The following is a 19,290-nucleotide window of genomic DNA, read 5'->3' on the forward strand; positions in this document are numbered from 1 at the left end:
AGATTTCTCCAAAATAGAAGGAGGAAATGAATAAAAGCAAGATTATTTGAATGATAAAACAAAAGATTAAGAAAAAGAATTAAATCACTATTGTTAAATGATTATAAATGTTTTACTTTTTTGTTTTTCCTTATTGGTGTTGATATTTTCCGACATCAATGAAATTCCTAGTGTATTATTTTTTTTCAAGTTCCAACACTTCAAGTTGCAATGATAACTATAAATTTGTAATTTTTTAATAAAAACAAATAAATACTAAATAACAGACTCACAATGATTGATATTTAAAAGTGATGTTTCATTATCTTCATTTTGACTAAAAAGTGAAGATATATTTTCTTCACTTTTACTTGTGTCCTCGTTAAAGTCCTCAACATTATTTACTACACGAAAAGAAAAAGCACTATCAGAGGGATTTTCCTCAATTCCTATTGTTCTTTCAGTTTCAATTTGAGTAACACATCTAGAAAATCGTCTTGTATGTTTCTTTTTCTTCAAAAGTTCTCTAGTTTTTTTAAGAAATTTAAAATATCCTAATTGGACTTCTCTCAGTCTCACTGCATAAATTACAGGGTCACATATTGAATTGACTAGAAGTAATGCATATAAATATTTGTTTGCTAACAATAAAAATTTGAAAGTCTTTTTCACAGACTCAATATCAAGATGGATTTGAATTATTATCACAAGATTGAAAGAAATTATTGGAATCCAGCAGATAGCGAATGTTCCGATGATTAAAAGTGTCGTTATAAGGGTCTTAGAATTGTGTTCCTCATCATATCGTAATATTTGGATTCTATTTGTAATTCTTTTAACTTCACAATAAATTCTGAGGTATATAAAAATGATTGATATTAAACACAAAAACGTACAAGCTATTACTAAGTAATCTCCATAGAAATCGTTATACATGATATATTCACAGTAGTTTAGATATTTACTGGAGCGGTTCGAAAATGAAGCAATTCCTGTAAAAAAATTTAAAAATCCACCAATAATTGCCAGCAGCCACACAACTATGATAGTTATACATCCATTACGTTTGTTCATTATGTAAATATAATGCAGCGGTCTCATTATGGCCACATAGTGGTCAATGGCCATCAATAGTAGATTCAATAGAGATATTAAATGTGCCATGATATTTAGAGAACTGACAAAAGCAAATTGACACGATGATGGAAGTCTCTCCGCTGAAGAAGTTAACAATGGATTCTGGAGAGGATTAAACATTTTAATCATTAAATGAGCAAAAACACTAATGGTCACTAGTATATCTGAAGAGGCTAAACTAATAATTAGTTTGGAATGTGTCGTTAATCCATTTGGAATATTGTATGTTGCACAAATTGACACTGTGTTTATGCAAAATGCCAAAGAGCACAGAATCAGAGTAATTATTGTATCTGGTTTTGACAGAATTTCTGCTGATCTCCGGAAAGGGTCTATTGTATTATTAGCTGTCAAATTGTTCAAAAAGTTAATAAAATCTCCTATATTAAACTGTGTTACATTTTCTACTTGGTGAAATGTTGTGTAGTTGAAAGATGTGAAAGAGCTTTCCTCCGTATTATCCGTTCCTGCAGTTCTATCCACAAAATTTCCAAAATCAATTGACTTGAACAAGTCATCCATCTCTAGGAAATACAGTCATGATGATTTTTATTTCAAAGAATAGAAATTTCTGTGATATTGTTATATCTTAGAAACATTTTATCCTTTTAACAAGTGGTGTAACAGTATGGCTTTGTGATTGCTCCACATCAAAAGCTGAAAAATAAATGTAAAAATTATTCAAAAGTAAAAAAAAAAAAAAAAATAAGCAGTCATCTTTCTCTAAAACTCTAAGCAGTCATGTTTCAAAAAAATTATTTATTTTCACTCTCAAATTAATTTCCCAAAATAAAAAAAACTAGAAATCCATATAAAAAGTTTTTTTGTATGTCCAGTTTTATAAAGTCTATATTACCAAACGTCTTGAGAAGTCACTTAATTCCCTAGCACATGTTAGATATATTTGTATAACAAGTTTTCAGTATCCAACCATTTTCACACTTCTTTCTTTTATCATCAGTAATGTAATATACAAATACATATATGAATTCTGATTGGGGCAAGTCGTAAATATATTTATGACTTCTATTTTTGTAATCTGCTTAAGGCAAAGTTGTTCTTACACTCCACTACAATATTGGTTACCATAAATAGTATCGGCACGGTCATGTCCTATAATGAGCTAAATTGGGACAATGATTACAAGGTTTTACAAAATTTCTTACTTTTCTGTATGTAATTTATTTATTTGCTTCTTTTGTTTTAATTTATTTTGAAATTGGAAATTAGTATTTCACAATCGAGTTTTTATGATTATTGGAATACAATGTAATTAATATTTTTGTTTTCACACCTGGACAAAATATTTTTTTGTCCTATATGTGGTTTACTTTATGTACACCTAATTAGCTGAAAGTCAATAAAAATGAAAAAATAATAATTTAATGTAGAAAATTATAAAAGTTGGCATTCAATTCTCATGGATTAAAAATAATTTCTTTAGTTTGCTTGAATTTACTGGCCTAGAAAGATCAATAATGCAATTATGAAAATAGTGAAGTCAATGTTTTGCTGGTGAAAACATCTGGAATCAATCTGAGGAATAATTTAAAAGAAAGGACAACAATGCCTACGTAGTAATGGAAAATCTTTGAAAGGGTCTAGGAAATCCTTATACACATTTAAAAGGAATTGTAGATGAGACAATTCCAGGAAATAATTTTGTCTTGTCTTTGACAAAAATTGTAGAATGAGAGACATAGGGAATGAAATTTAGCGGTGTAAACTATTTGTATAAAGCTGTATATTTTAGAGTGAAAAAAAATCAGTTTTGTGATTTCTCCCTAATTAAGTATATTTGGTATACATCTTCTTTGAAAGGTCTATGTGTCTGTCAGACTAGATTCTTTTCTTTCATTTTTTTACATAAATAAGGCTGTTAGTTTTCTTGTTTGAATTGTTTTACATTGTCTTATCAGGGCCTTTTATAGCTGACTATGCGGGATGGGCTTTGTTCATTGTTGAAGGCCGTACGGTAACCTATAGTTGTTATAATGTCTGTTTCATTTTGGTATTTTGTAGATAGTTGTCTCATTGGCAATCATACCACATCTTCTTTTTTATATATCACCTGACCTTGGATAAGTTATCAATGTTAAAGTTATATGATTAGACCTGTTTATTAAATACTATAAGCAATTTGTCAACTAGATTTGGTGTATAGAATGATTGTAAGGTGTGCATGTCTGTCTGATAGGGTTCATCTGACCTTTACATTATTTTCACGTACATTAGTTGAGTTTTGCTGGTTAAATTGTTTTATTCTAGATATTGTAAGCAATAAGGTCAACTATATTTCAAGTATGGAATTATTGTAAGGTGCACATGTCTGTCTGGCAGGGTTCATCTGACCTTGACATCATTTTCATTGTTCATTGGTTTCTTTATTCACTATGCAGGTCAATTCCCTCTGCTATTGGACAAAATAATTGCAATGTGTACTATCTTTATATTAAGACTTTTAACATAAAATCAATGGTACATAAAGCAGGCATAAGATTTTAGTGTGTGCACTGTGTGCACTCTTGTTGGTTTATTAGTACATTATGGTGAATTACAAATGGAACAGTGTTTTATTCTACCCTACCTCTGTGTCACTAAATGACAGTCTTTCAACTGAACCACTGATGGGCATTTGTGCGTATGAAATAATGGGTGTTTTTCACTGTAACTTTTATTCTTCCATTTCACCAGCACAAAGCAAACTACTTTTTAAAGTACTTGAAACTTCTGTGTTTTTACCTATTCCAGGTCATGGAATCTTGTCATGGTGTTTATTCCTATTCCAGGTCATGGAATCTTGTCATGGTGTTTATTCCTATTCCAGGTCATGGAATCTTGTCATGGTGTTTATTCCTATTCCAAGTCTTGGAATCTTGTCATGGTGTTTATTCCTTTTCCAGGTCATGGAATCTTGTCATGGTGTTTATTCCTATTCCAGGTCATGGAATCTTGTCATGGTGTTTATTCCTATTCCAGGTCATGGAATCTTGTCATGGTGTTTATTCCTATTCCAGGTCATGGAATCTTGTCATGGTGTTTATTCCAATTCCAGGTCATGAAATCTTGTCATGGTGTTTATTCCTATTCCAAGTCTTAGAATCTTTTCATGGTGTTTATTCCTATTCCAGGTCATGGAATCTTGTCATGGTGTTTATTCCTATTCCAGGTCATGGAATCTTGTCATGGTGTTTATTCCTATTCCAGGTCATGGAATCTTGTCATGGGTGTTTATTCCTATTTTAGATCATGGAATCTTGTCATGGTGTTTATTCCTATTCCAAGTCATGGAATCTTGTCATGGTTTTATTCCTATTCCAGGTCATGGAATCTAGTCATGGTGTTTATTCCTATTCCAGGTCATGGAATCTTGTCATGGCTTTTATTCCTATTTTAGATCATGGAATCTTGTCATGGTGTTTATTCCTATTCCAGGTCATGGAATCTTGTCATGGTGTTTATTCCTATTCCAGGTCATGGAATCTTCGTCATGGTGTTTATTCCTATTCCAGGTCATGGAATCTTGTCATGGTGTTTATTCCTATTCCAGGTCATGGAATCTTGTCATGGTGTTTATTCCTATTCCAGGTCATGGAATCTTGTCATTGTTTTTCCTTGGTCATGTAACTTGTCATAGTGTTTCCTAATCTAGCATATATTTTTTCTTTCTTTTACATCTACATGTATTGGTTATTTTTGTTGAATGATAAATCTACATATTTTGGTCCTAGAGTTTATAAATGACAAAGGATTATAAAACCTGTCAAGTTACATGCCATAATATAGTCATAAGACACAAGGTTGTCAGATATCAGTACGTGCGTATTAGGAATTTATTCAATTTGTTTTGTCAATAAGAAAAACATATGCCTTGTAGGTCACAATGTCAATGAGACAACTATCCACCAAAGTTCAAATGAAGTGGATGTAAGCAATTGTAAGTAACTGTTCAACCTTCAATAATAAAAACAGTCCATAACATATAGTATGTTGTACGAAGACCATGAAGACCCTTTATAACATATAAAAAAAATCAAATAACAAAATATACTTTATTTTCACAATCAGAGAATTCCAAGCCACCGTCACTATACAAGTGCATTTATACCACTGAAATATAAATGTTAGATACCAGGAAAAACTCCTTCATATTGTATTTATTTTTATTTCAAAATCAACATTATAAACAGGATATACATATCCCCATTTCATCAGTTTCTTATAGATCATACCTAATTGATAACTTTTACTTGAGCAAACTTATTGTCAAAGATAAAAATGCAAAGGAAATCTTATCAAAACTTTATAACCGGCCATTCAACCAAAACAGCGGAAAAACTGAACATTGTGGTAAACTGAACATTGTGATAAACTGAACATTGTGGTAAACTGAACATTGAGGTAAACTGAACATTGTGGTAAACTGAACATTGAGGTAAACTGAACATTGTGGTAAACTGAACATTGAGGTAAACTGAACATTGTAGTAAACTGAACATTGTGGTAAACTAAACATTGTGGTAAACTGAACATTGTGGTAAACTGAACATTGTGGTAAACTAAACATTGTGATAAACTGAACATTGTGGTAAACTGAACATTGTGGCAAACTGAACATTGTGGTAAACTGAACATTGTGGTAAAATGCCAGTTTTATCTGTTTTCTTGAACAATACTTTTAATAGAGGAATTCTTGACAGTAGAAGAAATGTTCAGATTGAAGAGACCTATCATCAAAACTGGCAGAACACTTTGTAGGAGTTATTTCCCATTTAAAATGACTTAATTAACCATTTTATTCATTTTTGTCAATTATCTTGAAAACCACTACAGATAGAGAGAAACCTTTTAGTTACAAAAAGATAAGCAAGACAAGATCTACCAATAAGTCCTCCCATGAACAAAATCATTAGAGGACTTTTCAGTCTGTCACATGTCCATTGTCCTTGATCTCATTTTCATGGTTCAGTGACTACTTTAAAAAAAAAATTTGAATGTTAATTTCTCTCTTATTATTAGTAATAGGATAACTATGTTTGGTATATGTGTATCTTGCAATGTCCTCATGCCTGTCAGACAGTTTTCACTTGACCTTTATCTCATTTCATGGATCAGTGAACAAGGTTAAGTTTTTGTGTTTTGGTAGGTTTTCTTATACTATATGCAGTAGGTCTACTATAATATTTGGTGTATGGAATGATTTTAAGGTGTACATGTCATTTTCTTGGTTCAGTGGTCAAAGTTGTGTTTTTGAGCTATGATCTTATTATCTAACACTATATGCAATAGGTCATCAAGACAATATCTACAAATAACAGATAACTCAAATTTTGCTGAAGTTTTCAAGTAGACTCTTTATATAGGAGGGATTGCCATTTTTTGGTGTTTGGACAAAAACGAAACATGATAAAGGGAAATTGTAAAGAGAAGAACTATCAGCAATACAAGACCATTTAAAACAAAATTCTAATTTACAATGTTGGAGAAAGTTCATAGTTGACAATGAATATATACCTAGATTAGCAGCACAGCCTTTAGTTAGTTATAACCAAATGATGTATTTAAGTTTGTCAATCATTATAATTCCCTTTTTGGTGACTGACATGAATTTGAGTTCCTTAATGTTAAATGTTGCCATTTCAAATCTTATTTGATTGCTCCAATGTATATTTTAGCGGAAGCACATGTTAGAAGAAGATATTTCTTAGATTTAAATCTGTTCAACTTGGAACACATACTGTGGATACATTTATTTTCGTGGATAAAGGAAAACTTTCATATTCCTGGACATATAATTTTGTGGTTTTGCCACAGTCTGCATACAAGTCTTAACAAATTTGTCATTCGTTGAACATTTACTTTTTGTGGTTCACCTGTACCAATGAAATCCACCAAATTTGTTACCCCACAAATAATAATGAATCCACAGTATTTCTGGTATATTTTTTTAATTTTAAGAATATCAGGAGATTGGAAAAAAAATTCAAAGGAGTAGCTATCATCACAGAATATTGAGCATTCTGTGATGATATTTCAGGGTAAAAATTACAGTGAAACCTTTGTTCTGCAATGCATGTTGTGTTTAATTTATTTTTTGAGGTAGTTTCATAGGTTTTCCAGAGTTTAAAGGCAAAGGACCACCTATAAAAAAAACCTTGAGTTTCTCCTTTAATCACCTTTTAATATGATATTTACATGTCAATTTATTATGATTTGTCACATGTTAATGGGCTTGGTCATAACTAAATAAGTATATAGCAACCGAGTTACATGGTTAATATATTTTTACCTGTCCATCTATCTGTTTTTGTTCTTTAAATTGCACATTTATTTCTATTTGGATATTATAAGAAGTTACTACAGTTTCCATCAGGTCGGGAATTTTTGTTTCGAAGTTAAAACCCTTGGCAAGAGAAATCTTAGTTTTCCACACCTTTTTCCTATCATATCATAAAATAATCGTAGTATAGTCATATCATATGAAGTTACAAAATAATTGAGTTGTATTTTGTTATGTTAAGTATTTTTTGCTGAAGATTTTGTCTATTGAAATAGAAATTTGCTTAAAAGTCTATCCTTTTTAGCTCACCTGGCCCAAAGGGCCGTGTGAGCTTTTCTCATCACTTAGCGTCCGTCGTCATTGTCCGTCGTCGTCGTCATTAGCTTTTACAAAAATCTTCTCCTCTGAAACTACTGGCCCAAATTTAACCAAACTTGGCCAAAATCATCATTAGGGTATCTAGTTTTAAAAATGTGTGGCGTGACCCTGCCAACCAACAAAGATGGCCGCCATGGCTAAAAATAGAACATAGGGATAAAATGTAGATTTTGGCTCATATCTCTGAAACCAAAGCATTTAGAGCAAATCTGACATGGGGTAAAATTGTTTATCAGGTGAAGATTTATCTGCCCTGAAATTTTCAGATGAATCGGACAACCCGTTGTTAGGTTGCTGCCCCAGAATTGGTCATTTTAAGGAAATTTTGCCGTTTTTGGTTTTTATCTTGAATATTATTATAGATAGAGATAAACTGTAAACAGCAATAATGTTCAGCAAAGTAAGATTTACAAACAAGTCAATGTGATCGAAATGGTCAGTTGACCCCTTTAGGAGTTATTGCCCTTTATAGTAAATTTTTAACCATTTTGCGTAAATCTTAGTTATCTTTTAGAAAAATCTTCTCCTCTGAAACTACTGGGCCAAATTAAACCAAACTTGGCTACAATCATTATTGGGGTATCTAGTTTAAAAAATGTGTCCAGTGACCCGACCAACCAACCAAGATGGCCGCCATGGCTAAAAATAGAACATAGGGGTAAAATGCAGTTTTTGGCTTATAACTCAAAAACCAAAGCATTTCGAGCAAATCTGACATGCGGTAAAATTGTTTATCAGGTCAAGATCTATCTGCCCTGAAATTTTCAGATGAATTGGACAACCCGTTGTAGGGTTGCTGCCCCTGAATTGGTAATTTTAAGGAAATTTTGCTGTTTTTGGTTATTATCTTGAATACTATTATAGATAGAGATAAACTGTAAACAGCAATAATGTTCAGCAAAGTAAGATTTACAAATAAGTCAACATGACTGAAATGGTCAATTAAGGAGTTATTGTCCTTTATAGTCAATTTTTAACAATTTTCATAAAATTTGTAAATTTTTATTAACATTTTCCACTGAAACTACTGGGCCAAGTTCATTATAGATAGAGATTATTGCAAGCAGCAAGAGTGTTTAGTAGAGTAAGATGTACAAACACATCACCATCACCAAAACACAATTTTGTCATGAATCCATCTGCTTCCTTTGTTTAATATTCACTATTCACATAGACCAAGGTAAGCGACACAGGCTCTTTAGAGCCTCTAGTTTTCTGAACTGGCTGAATCAGTTATTATGTGGTAAACTATCATACAAGAAGTTATAAATTGAGGTTGGTTTGAGCTTTTTTTGTTGAGCATAAGTGATCCTTGATTCATTATCAGGGTTAACATTTAGGTTCAGTTTGTGGTTATAATTTTTTTTAAACATCAATAACTTTGTCAAACCTTCATGGATTTTTTTATGAAATTTGAATAGAAGCATGTTTGAACCAAAAGACAGTATCCAGAGCAAAATTTTTAAAATATTTATTTTACTGATAAATGGACTTTTAGGTCAACATTATACTTTAATATTGACAGCAGCAATCACAGGTGAGAAGCAGAACTTTGAACAATTTTTTTTATGAAGTTGTTGCCCCTGGAAATAGGCATATTGCTAGAACATCTCAGTTTATTTACTTTTCTCTAAAGCAAGTGATTATACTTTTTCTGTGGTGAAAGTTATGGAAGCTGAGTTGTCTTTGTCATTTGAATTTAGCCTCTCTCTGTTGGAGAACAAATCATCTTGATAGTGATTGCTTGTACATAGGTCTCAACACTAAAGCTGTAAAGGGACATTGTAACACCTTCAGAGTGCTGGTTTACATACCTCTCAACACTAAAGCTGTAAAGGGACATTGTAACACCTTCAGAGTACTGGTTTACATACCTCTCATGTTCATTTTTTGTTCTTTTATTTAATTGCTTCACTTTTTTAAACACGCCATGTGTCAAGTTAACATTATGCAACTGTAATATTTACACAATGTAGAGTGAAGATTTGACCCATTTTTAACATAAACCATCAGTTATATATAAGATATTAAGGAAAAACATATAAGTTGTTCTAGTACAATAGATATATCATGGAGAAGAGTTACCACAAGGCACTTTATTTATTGTATTTGTTATATAAGAACTTGTATCATTTCAATTTTAACTGAAAATTTTGTTTTAATAAAGTTTTATGAACCAAAATAGACTTTTAAAAATTAGGCTCTTCTTCAAAAAAATTCTAAATCTGAAGACTGTAGTTCATTGACTTCAGTCATTCTTGTGCTGAAATTTGATTTAACATGACTGATATTATGCTGTATCCATAGATGTTTTAATGTTTAGGTATGCAATATCCAATATCTGACATAAGAATCATTGCTGATACATGGTAAAATTTTATGCACTTGGCTGAATTTTTTCTGTTTCTTGTAGCAATCATCTTCCCAGTGTATCCCTCTGATATGTTTTATTATGAATATACACGAATATGGTGATGTGGTTTGATTATTTATGAGTTTTGTGCAGGGTAAACCAAATGTCAAAAGAAACACCCATACATGATAAATTACCATCATTTATATTATGCTCCTTCCTAAGAACAATTTTATACAGGGGACCATTTTATACAGGGAACTTAAGATCACAATTTTATCAGTTATTGTCTTCATTTTGTGTCTCGTGTAACATTGTCATCTTCATTCATCTAAAGGGCCAAGTGAGATTTTCATATAACTTGTCATCTGTCATCCATTGTAATAGTCTGTTAATTTTTACAAAAATCTTCTCCTCTAAAACAATTAGGCTAAATTTCACTAAACTTGGCCAATCATCATTGGAGTATCTTGTTTAAATAATGAGTCAGATGATCTAGCCAACCAATCAAGTAGCCGGCATTGCTAAAAATAGAACATAAGGGTAAAATGTATATTTTGGCTTTATCTCTGAAACTAAAGCAGTTAAAGCAAATCTGACATGGGATTAATTGTTCAAGTGAAGATCTATCTACCCTGAATTTTTTAGACAAAGCAGACAATTTGTAATTGGGTTGCTTCCACAGAATTGGTTATTTAAAAGAAATTTTGCAGTTTTTGGTTATTATCCAGAATATTATTATAGATAGAGATAAACTGTAAACAGCAATAATGTTCAGCAGAATAAGATCTACCAACAAGCAGACATGACCAAAATGGTCAACTGACCCTTTAAGGAGTTATTGCCCTTAAATATAATAAATGTTTAACATCTTTTTGTAATTTTTTTTAATCTTTTACAAAAATCTTCTCCTAAAACTACTGAGACAAATTTAACCAAACTTAGCCACAATCATCATAAGGGTATCTTGTTTTAAAAAAAAATGAGTCCGATGACCCCACCTGCCTACCAATATGGCATACATTGCTAAAAAAAAACATAGGGGTAAAACATAAATTTTGGCTTATACTTCTGAAACAAAAGTATTTAGAGCAAATTTGACAGTGTATTTAAATGTGCATCAAGTTAAGATATATTTATCCTCGTCTTCAATGTTGGAGACTGTCCTTTGTTTGATATGCACATAGACCAATTTGAGTTTTAAATCTTAACCTCTGAAACCACTTGACCAATTAAAATCAAACTTGATTATGATCATTCTTTTACAATATTCTATTTTAAACATTTTCTGACAAACAAATAAGGCCACCACTGCTAAAATAGAATATTGGAGGTGAAACCTCCCAAAAAAGTTATATTTAACTACCAGAAACCATTCAGGAAAGATAGGGGACTCAATAAGAATAGAGAGGGGTGATTGTATTAGAAAAGACAATTTGGAAGTGCTATTGGTAGAAATGATATGTATTGAGGGAAAAGAATTACAAAAAAAGTATTACCCTATATTGAACTCTATGTGTGCCTTAGAATATTGTCTCCTGGATAGTTTGGTCTGTTTTGTTAAGGCACTTTTTTACTCAAAATTGTCTTCAGGAAGTTCCAACCACAATTTGGATAAATTTCCATAAGAAATATGATAAAAAAGTCAAAGCAAAAAAATATATTTTTGAAAAGAACTGCAAGAGAGACAAATGACCTTTACTGAGACCAAACAGTTTTATTTTATGTTTCCTAACAACAAAGTTAAGTATATTCCATCACATATGTTTTTTCTTTTATGCTTAAATTTATTGATTTATAAATGTTTTGTTCATAGTCATATTATAAGATATTTTAGGTTAAATTAAAGTTTCATAAGGTTGAGTGAATTTTGCTGTTGTGTGCCTTGGATATAGGAGTTTTTTATGTCTTTTTTTTTTATCACAACTCTACTTAGTAAGAAAACAAGACTCAGGCCTGTTCTTTTGGTCAACATAATGGCATCAAAACAACTTTTAGGCATGACATATCTCTGTGTCTATAGTTTATTTTTGTAATGCCTGAAGCAATTGATAAGATATCTTGATACATAACATTATGATCAACATTTGCAGAATAAGGTTAAGTTTCATTTTGGTTAAGATATTTTTGTGAAAGATGTTGCCTTGGAATTGGGAAATTACTTAATGAATTATTTGGTATAGCCATGATAGTGTATTGACTAGACAATTTAAGGTTGAGGTTTGGAAATGACAAAATGTGTTGTTCTGTCTCATTTTGTCTCATTTTTTCTGGTCACCTGAAGAGATTGCCTTCATGTTTGGTCATTAGCTTGACAATCTTTTCAGTTGTAGGTTGCACTTTGTAAATACAGCTGTTTCTCAAACCACGCCTCTTTTGGGGAGATTTAGAATATTCATCGAAAATAAATCTTGTTTGCATACTGGTTCCCAGTTTGTCTCTGTGTTCCATCTTATAGACATAACTTGGGAATGTTACCAGTAAATATACATGTGCATATTGTTTACATTGAAATCTGTGGTAACCCTTCATTCGAGGTAGGGGTAGTAAAGAAAAATTAATGTTAGTTTAAACTCTGAAAAGTTCAGGGCATATAAATGTTGAAAATATGCTGCACTAGAATTTCAATTCTAGGATAAAAAATATTTCAAAACTTCATAGTAAAAGTGGTACAGTTTAAGCCGTAAAAGGAGTTCCTATGGGAAATTGCATTGACAATTTTTTCAGAAATGCAACCTGTAATATTTCAGTGCTTTTTGGATCTGTTGGAAACCTTTTATTTGAATACTTTGATATATTAGAGAAGACATGCTTAACATGGCAGCATGTGCATTCTTGTTGTCAAGTCAGTTTACAGGATCTGCTTAGGTGTAGGGGTACCCTTCCAGAGCACCTGTGATCACCCCTAGTTTTTGGTGGGGTTCATGTTGCTTATTCTTTAGTTTTCTATGTTGTATCATGTGTTCCAATGTTTGTCTGTTTGTCTTCTTTCATTTTTAGCCAGGTGTTGTCTGTTTTTCGATTTATGAGTTTGACTGTCCTCCTGGTATCTTTTGTCCCTCTTTTACACTACTGTAATCTTTATACTGCAATCATAAACAGTTGTACAGAATACAATAATCAATAGAACAATTGCTGTATAAAGTTATAACATCATATATAAGTTAGAGAAATTGTTGCTGAAGTTTTTGCCCTAGGACATCCTATTTAACATTCCTTAGTATGTAGGTATTCATGCTATCTAGCATGTATACCGTTATATCAAATTTAAACGGTTCCTAATTACTGGTATGCAATTATTTGTTTGTTAAAGCATAGAAAATTTATAGACTATTTAATTTTCTTTAGTAACTACATATTCAACCTTCAAAGAATAAATGTGTCAATGTGTTAGTTTTTAAAATAAGGACAACCTCATTTTCTGGATTTAAGTGATTATTTTCTGTCAGCAATATGACAATGTTATAAAACACAATTACCTCCCCCTACTACTGTATCTTATGTGCTTAAACACACACATATTTATATCAGAATCGTGTGTTTATCATTTGCTAACCAATTTACAATTTTTTTATTCTTTAAATAGCATTGAAGCATATTATATTGCCAATTTCTTTTCAATCTTGCCTGTATGCCAAACAATGTTAACATTATATTTGGACCAATAGGTGACTTTTCTCAATTAAGGTATGTTACTTGGTTGTTTTGTCATTGTCTACCCAGTGTCTCTGTGTCTCTGTGTCTCTGGTTATTTGTATTAATATTCAACGAAGAAGAAAATGAACCATATAACAGCTTACATGGTACATGGAACCTTAACAAAAATTAAAGACATTAATGTCTGCTGTACTGAGCTTCCTGATTGGCCTAAATAATGAAAACTGAAAAACCTTTACCAAAAATCTCCTTTGTACTGACTATGGAAAATGTTTTGAGTAGGTAGTTGTTATTCTGTCAGATGCCTCTTTTAAAGAGACTGCATATTAAGAACTATTGCAACAACTCTCAGGGGGTTGGCAGATGGCCTATTGGAAGGCAAAATTTCTTTCTGACTATCCAAATTGAATATACATTGTGTACCCTCATTTTCCAGTAGCAGTCCAAATTTCCCAAATCCTTCATCTCAGAAGTCTTCTGTTACAGGACTTAACTACTTTGTTTATTGTTAATTTGTTTTCATCTTAAACATACATGAAATATTTGCTACTGAACGGTAAGCAATCAACAATCAGTCAATGTTTCTGATAGGTCAATTGTCAAATATCATTTTCATTTTATAAGACATAATCAAACTTTGATGAAACATGATATAGACTGAACTCGAGCCTCTGATTAATAAATTTTATCATCTCAGCAACGCATTATCCATGCAAACTCTCATAAATTGCCTTCCTACCAAACATTTTAATTAAGTATTCACAATGAAATTTTTAGCGATATGTCAGTAGGTACAACATGCGTGCTGTACAATGATTTAGAATTAATCACATAAATCATTGTCATATCCTTAACCCTTAATGTCAAGGTTTGCTCAAAACTTTTTGACATAGTGTTCCTCGATTTGGAAACAATCAACTTTTTTACCTTTGATTAAGCATGAATTTTCTTTTGAAGTTGTTGATAGCTAGAGGTTATTTTCATACCTTAAAAATCTATTTTTATTAATTTATGTTCATATATATACATTTTTTAAAGCAAATATGTATGGCTAAGTCTACTTCCTTATACAATGATTGTTTTTTATTTATTTTTATTTTTTATACAAATAATGTCATAGACATTTGTTTCAATTAGAAATACAATCATTGAATCAAGGATAACATCTTTACTTCCCTTTATGACTTGTTTTGCTGAACTATATCCTTACATGGTACAATATAGTTTAATATATACATTTTTTATAAATTGTGATGTGCACTTACAGCCTTACAGAGATAAAATAAAAAAAATAGAAAAAGAGATGTGGTATGATTGCCAATGAATCAACTATCCACTAGATTTTAAATGAAGTTGATGTAAGCAATTATAAACCACAATATGGCCTTCTTCAATGGGGGGAAATCAAAACTGTAAAGTCGGCTATAAAATGTCCTGACATGACAAATGTGAAACAATTGTTTTGATTTTGGATAAACATACGAATAAGCCGGTTTGCTAAATAATTTTTCATATATGCACTTGAAAAAGAAGGTACAATTTGATGAAAAATATGATATATATATATATATAGTACTTATATAACAATATTCACCCAGTAGATACATTGTACTGTCCTGTATTTTAGGGGTTCCACCCATGAAATTCAAAGTCATGTCTGTATTTTAGGGGAATCCACTCAGGAGATACATCACACTGTCGTGTACTATCTTGTATTTCAGGAAATTCCACTCAAGAGATACACTTTTGTTCTGTATTTTAAGGGAATCCACTCTGGAGATACATTGTACTGTCTGTATTTTAAGGAAATCCACTCCGGAGATACATTGTACTGTCTGTATTTTAAGGGATTCCACTCTGGAGATACATTGTACTGTCTGTATTTTAAGGGAATCCACTCCGGAGATACATTGTACTGTCTGTATTTTAGGTGATTCCCTTCAGGAGATACATTGTTCTATCTCTATTATAGGTGATTCCATTCATGAGATATATTGTTCTATCTGTATTCTGGGGGATTCTGCCCAGGAGATACATTGTACTGTTTTTATGTTAGGGTATTTCCATTATCCTTTTTTATTCATTATTTAAAGCATAGAGAGAGTGCAGATTTTTGTCGAGCCTGCAACTTTTGTTGCAGAAAGCTCGACATAGGGATAGTGATCCGGCGGCGGCGTTAGCTAACTTCTTAAAAGCTTTATATTTTAGAAGATAGAAGACCTGGATGCTTCATACTTTGTATATAGATGCCTCATATTATGAACTTTCCATCAGTCACATGTCCAATGTCCTTGACCTCATTTTCATGGTTTAGTGACTACTTGAAAAAAAAAGTTGAGATTTTTTGTAATGTTAAATTCTCTCTTATTATAAGTAATTGGATAACTATATTTGGTATGTGGGTACCTTGCAAGGTTCTCATGCCCGTCAGACAGTTTTCACTTGACCTCGACCTCATTTCATGGATCAGTGAACAAGGTTAAGTTTTGGTGGTCAAGTCCATATCTCAGATACTATAAGCAATAGGTCTACTATATTTGGTGTATGGAATGATTGTAAGGTGAACATGTCTAGTTGACAGGTGTCATCTGACCTTGACCTCATTTTCATGGTTCAGTGGTCAAAGTTAAGTTTTTGAGTTTTGGTCTATTTTTCTAATACTTTATGCATTAGGTCAACTATAGTTGGTTTATGGGAATATTTTATGATCTATATGTCTGTTACGCAGGTTTTATTTGACCTTGACCTCATTTTCATGGTCCATTGCTAAGTGTTAAGTGTTTGTGTTTTGATCTGTTTTTCTTAATTTATAAGCAATAAGTCGACTATCTTTGTTGTATTGAAGATTGTTAGCTGTACATGTCTGCCTGGAATGGTTCATCTGACCTTGACCTCATTTTCATGGTTCATTGATCAATGTTTCATTTTCTTGGTTAATGTTGAGTTTATGTGACAGTTGTAATAAAGCTTTATATTTAGGTCTATCAACATAATATCAATGATTAGTAAAGAAGGGGAGACATTTCAGCATGGACACTCTTGTTTAAAACTAGGTTGATCCCCTTACAAGTTCATGTGCCGTCCCATATCTGGAACGTAAGCAGTGGTTGTCTTTGGTCATATTTTAATGTTATTGGTATTGTTGGAATATGGTGATGATAGCAGATATCTTTGTTGCCTCTGTATACATCTTAGCTACCCCTTAAAGTTGGTGGATTGGGAACTATATTGCATTCACCTTGTTGTTTTCCATCAATTTTTGCCAAACACTATTCTGTTAGTCCAACAAATATTTACACTTTTCTCATGTATTTCTGAACAGATTGTCTTCATATTATGTCAGGAGATTGACGATGATGAGTTATTACATGCAAGCACTTTTTTGGATGTCAAAATTTGTGTGGGTTTGAAAGTTTCAATATGTTAAATGAACTTCTCATACTAGTATATATATACTACTGAACAGAACTACTTAATATTTGGATAGCAGCTTACTAGTGATGAGTTGTTACATGTTTGTGCTTTTTAATCTGTCAGACACTAGTACTACCTGTTTTTGTATACTTGAAATAGGAGTAGGACATCCTAAGCATGACCTGTAATTTCTTGTAAAAACTTCTAGCTTGCCTCATTATGATGCTTTCTGAGGTTATTAGCTGTGATTATTTACTTAAATAGTAGTTTTTTATAGCACATATTTAAATATCAATCTGTAGAAAAAAAACTGATAATCTGTATGTTTTCTGTTTATGACCTAATACTTATTATTATGTCCAGTGGGAGCATAACAAAGTAATGTTTTGTTTGATAAGTATCAGCTTGTCACATTCTGTAGTCTTCAGATGATTTATAAACCTTTGGTATATTTTTGACTGTAGTTTAAAATTACACCTTCAGTTGTCCTTTGTAATAACCTCTATAGTCAAGACAACTGCAAAAATAGAAAAGATGACAAAAACAAAAACATATTTTTTCAATATAGGGCTCATAATTCATGAGTGTATTATAGTATTAAACTAGTACCTTCCTTTACTTAGACCTACTGATGCATAATGTAAATCAGTCATTAGTATGAAAGCACTAGTGTTATTGTGACTAAACTTTTCTTGATTTATAGTTCATGAGGTATCTCCTAATTATATTACGTGTGACAACCCTACCTAAATGGTATGATGGCTCTCACTGGTACTAAAAAAAATCAATTTGAATTTTTATTCAATTGATTGTTCCCTCCCTTAATTTACTTTATTTGGATTAAAAATGCCATGTGACATTTGACTTCTTGATTGGTTTAAATATTTTCTTGTCTTTTGCTCAAAACTGCATTCTTGACATTAATTTTTTTTTTTAAATGGAACCAGATGCAAACCATGCAAAAGTAATCTTATAATAAAAAATCTATATATATAGATACGAAATATTCAAGAAAGAGAACCTTTATTCTGACAAAATTTTTAAAAAAGTTTTAAAATTTGTGCCAAGCAACGTTTGTTTGGCTTTATCGATTGCCATGACATTTAGATTCAAAGAAGAATATAATTACTAATATATGAAAATGGGACATAATTTGATGTCATTACATTATTATACATTTGATTGCTTTTTTTTAATTTAATTCATGATATGTGTTATATCTTTTATAGAGTCATTTTATAAAATTTACTGTTTGCAAAAGTATGAATTATTCTAAATAATAAGGATGTTCTTGTCCCTGGCAAAAACCCTAGCCGTATTGGGCACAGCTTTTTGGAACTTTTGGTCCTCAATACTCTTCAACTTTGTACTTGTTTTGGCTTTCAAACTTCTTTCATCTAAGCATCACTGGTTAGTCTTGTGTGGACAAAACGCACGTCAGGCGTATTAAATTTTAAACCTGGTACCTTTTGTTAGCTATTATTTGTGTGTTTCTGTGTCCTTTATGTTCTCCCATTTATATGTTTTGTAGTCCTGTCATGTAATGTTGTCATTTTAATGTTATATTTAACATTGCCATAAAAGCGGGAGGTTTGGCATTCCACAAAACAAGGTTCAACCCACCATTTTAAGAATTTTTTTCTTAAAATGTCCTGTACCAAGTCAGGAAAATGGCCATTGTTATATTATAGTTCGTTTCTGTGTGTGTTACATTTTACTGTTTTGTTTCTGTTGTGTCGTTGTTCTCCTCTTATATTTGATGCGTTTCCCTCAGTTTTAGTTTGTAACCCAGATTTGTTTTTTTCTCAGTCAATTTATGAGTTTCGAACAGTGGTATATATACTACTGTTGCCTTTATTTATCCTTGCATATGTCTCTCAAAGATTCATATGCATTATTTTGTAATTGTATCTTAATTTTCAAATTAGTTGCTATAGTGACTGAGGTTCAAAACCACAACTGAATTGCAGAGCAGTGCATTAACTTTATTTGGAATAGTTTTTATTTTACCAGTATTCAAATGGTTTATAGAAGGAAAACTCTTGTTTGCTAATGTATAAAATTTTATTTCTAGAAATAATTATCAGCATGC

The 19,290-nt window shown here is 31.6% G+C and overlaps 2 protein-coding genes across 2 annotated transcripts in view; one reads left to right on the forward strand and one right to left on the reverse strand.

Annotated features, from left to right (window-relative positions):
• The window catches only part of LOC143064921 (DNA mismatch repair protein Mlh1-like), a 144,203-nt gene that overhangs the window by 77,799 nt on the left and 47,114 nt on the right, over nt 1-19,290 (forward strand). The gene's annotated exons all lie outside the window — the stretch shown is intronic.
• On the reverse strand, nt 210-2,102 carry LOC143062458 (glucose-dependent insulinotropic receptor-like). Its single transcript, XM_076234149.1, has 2 exons — nt 1,973-2,102; nt 210-1,773 (listed from the first exon to the last, which is right to left on the reverse strand). Exon 2 carries the CDS (start codon nt 1,636-1,638, stop codon nt 256-258), a length of 1,383 nt encoding a protein of 460 aa, XP_076090264.1. The 5' UTR covers nt 1,639-1,773; nt 1,973-2,102; the 3' UTR covers nt 210-255.

Source organism: Mytilus galloprovincialis, chromosome 2 (genome assembly GCF_965363235.1).
Source record: "Mytilus galloprovincialis chromosome 2, xbMytGall1.hap1.1, whole genome shotgun sequence".
Classification (NCBI taxonomy): Eukaryota; Metazoa; Mollusca; class Bivalvia; order Mytilida; family Mytilidae; genus Mytilus; species Mytilus galloprovincialis.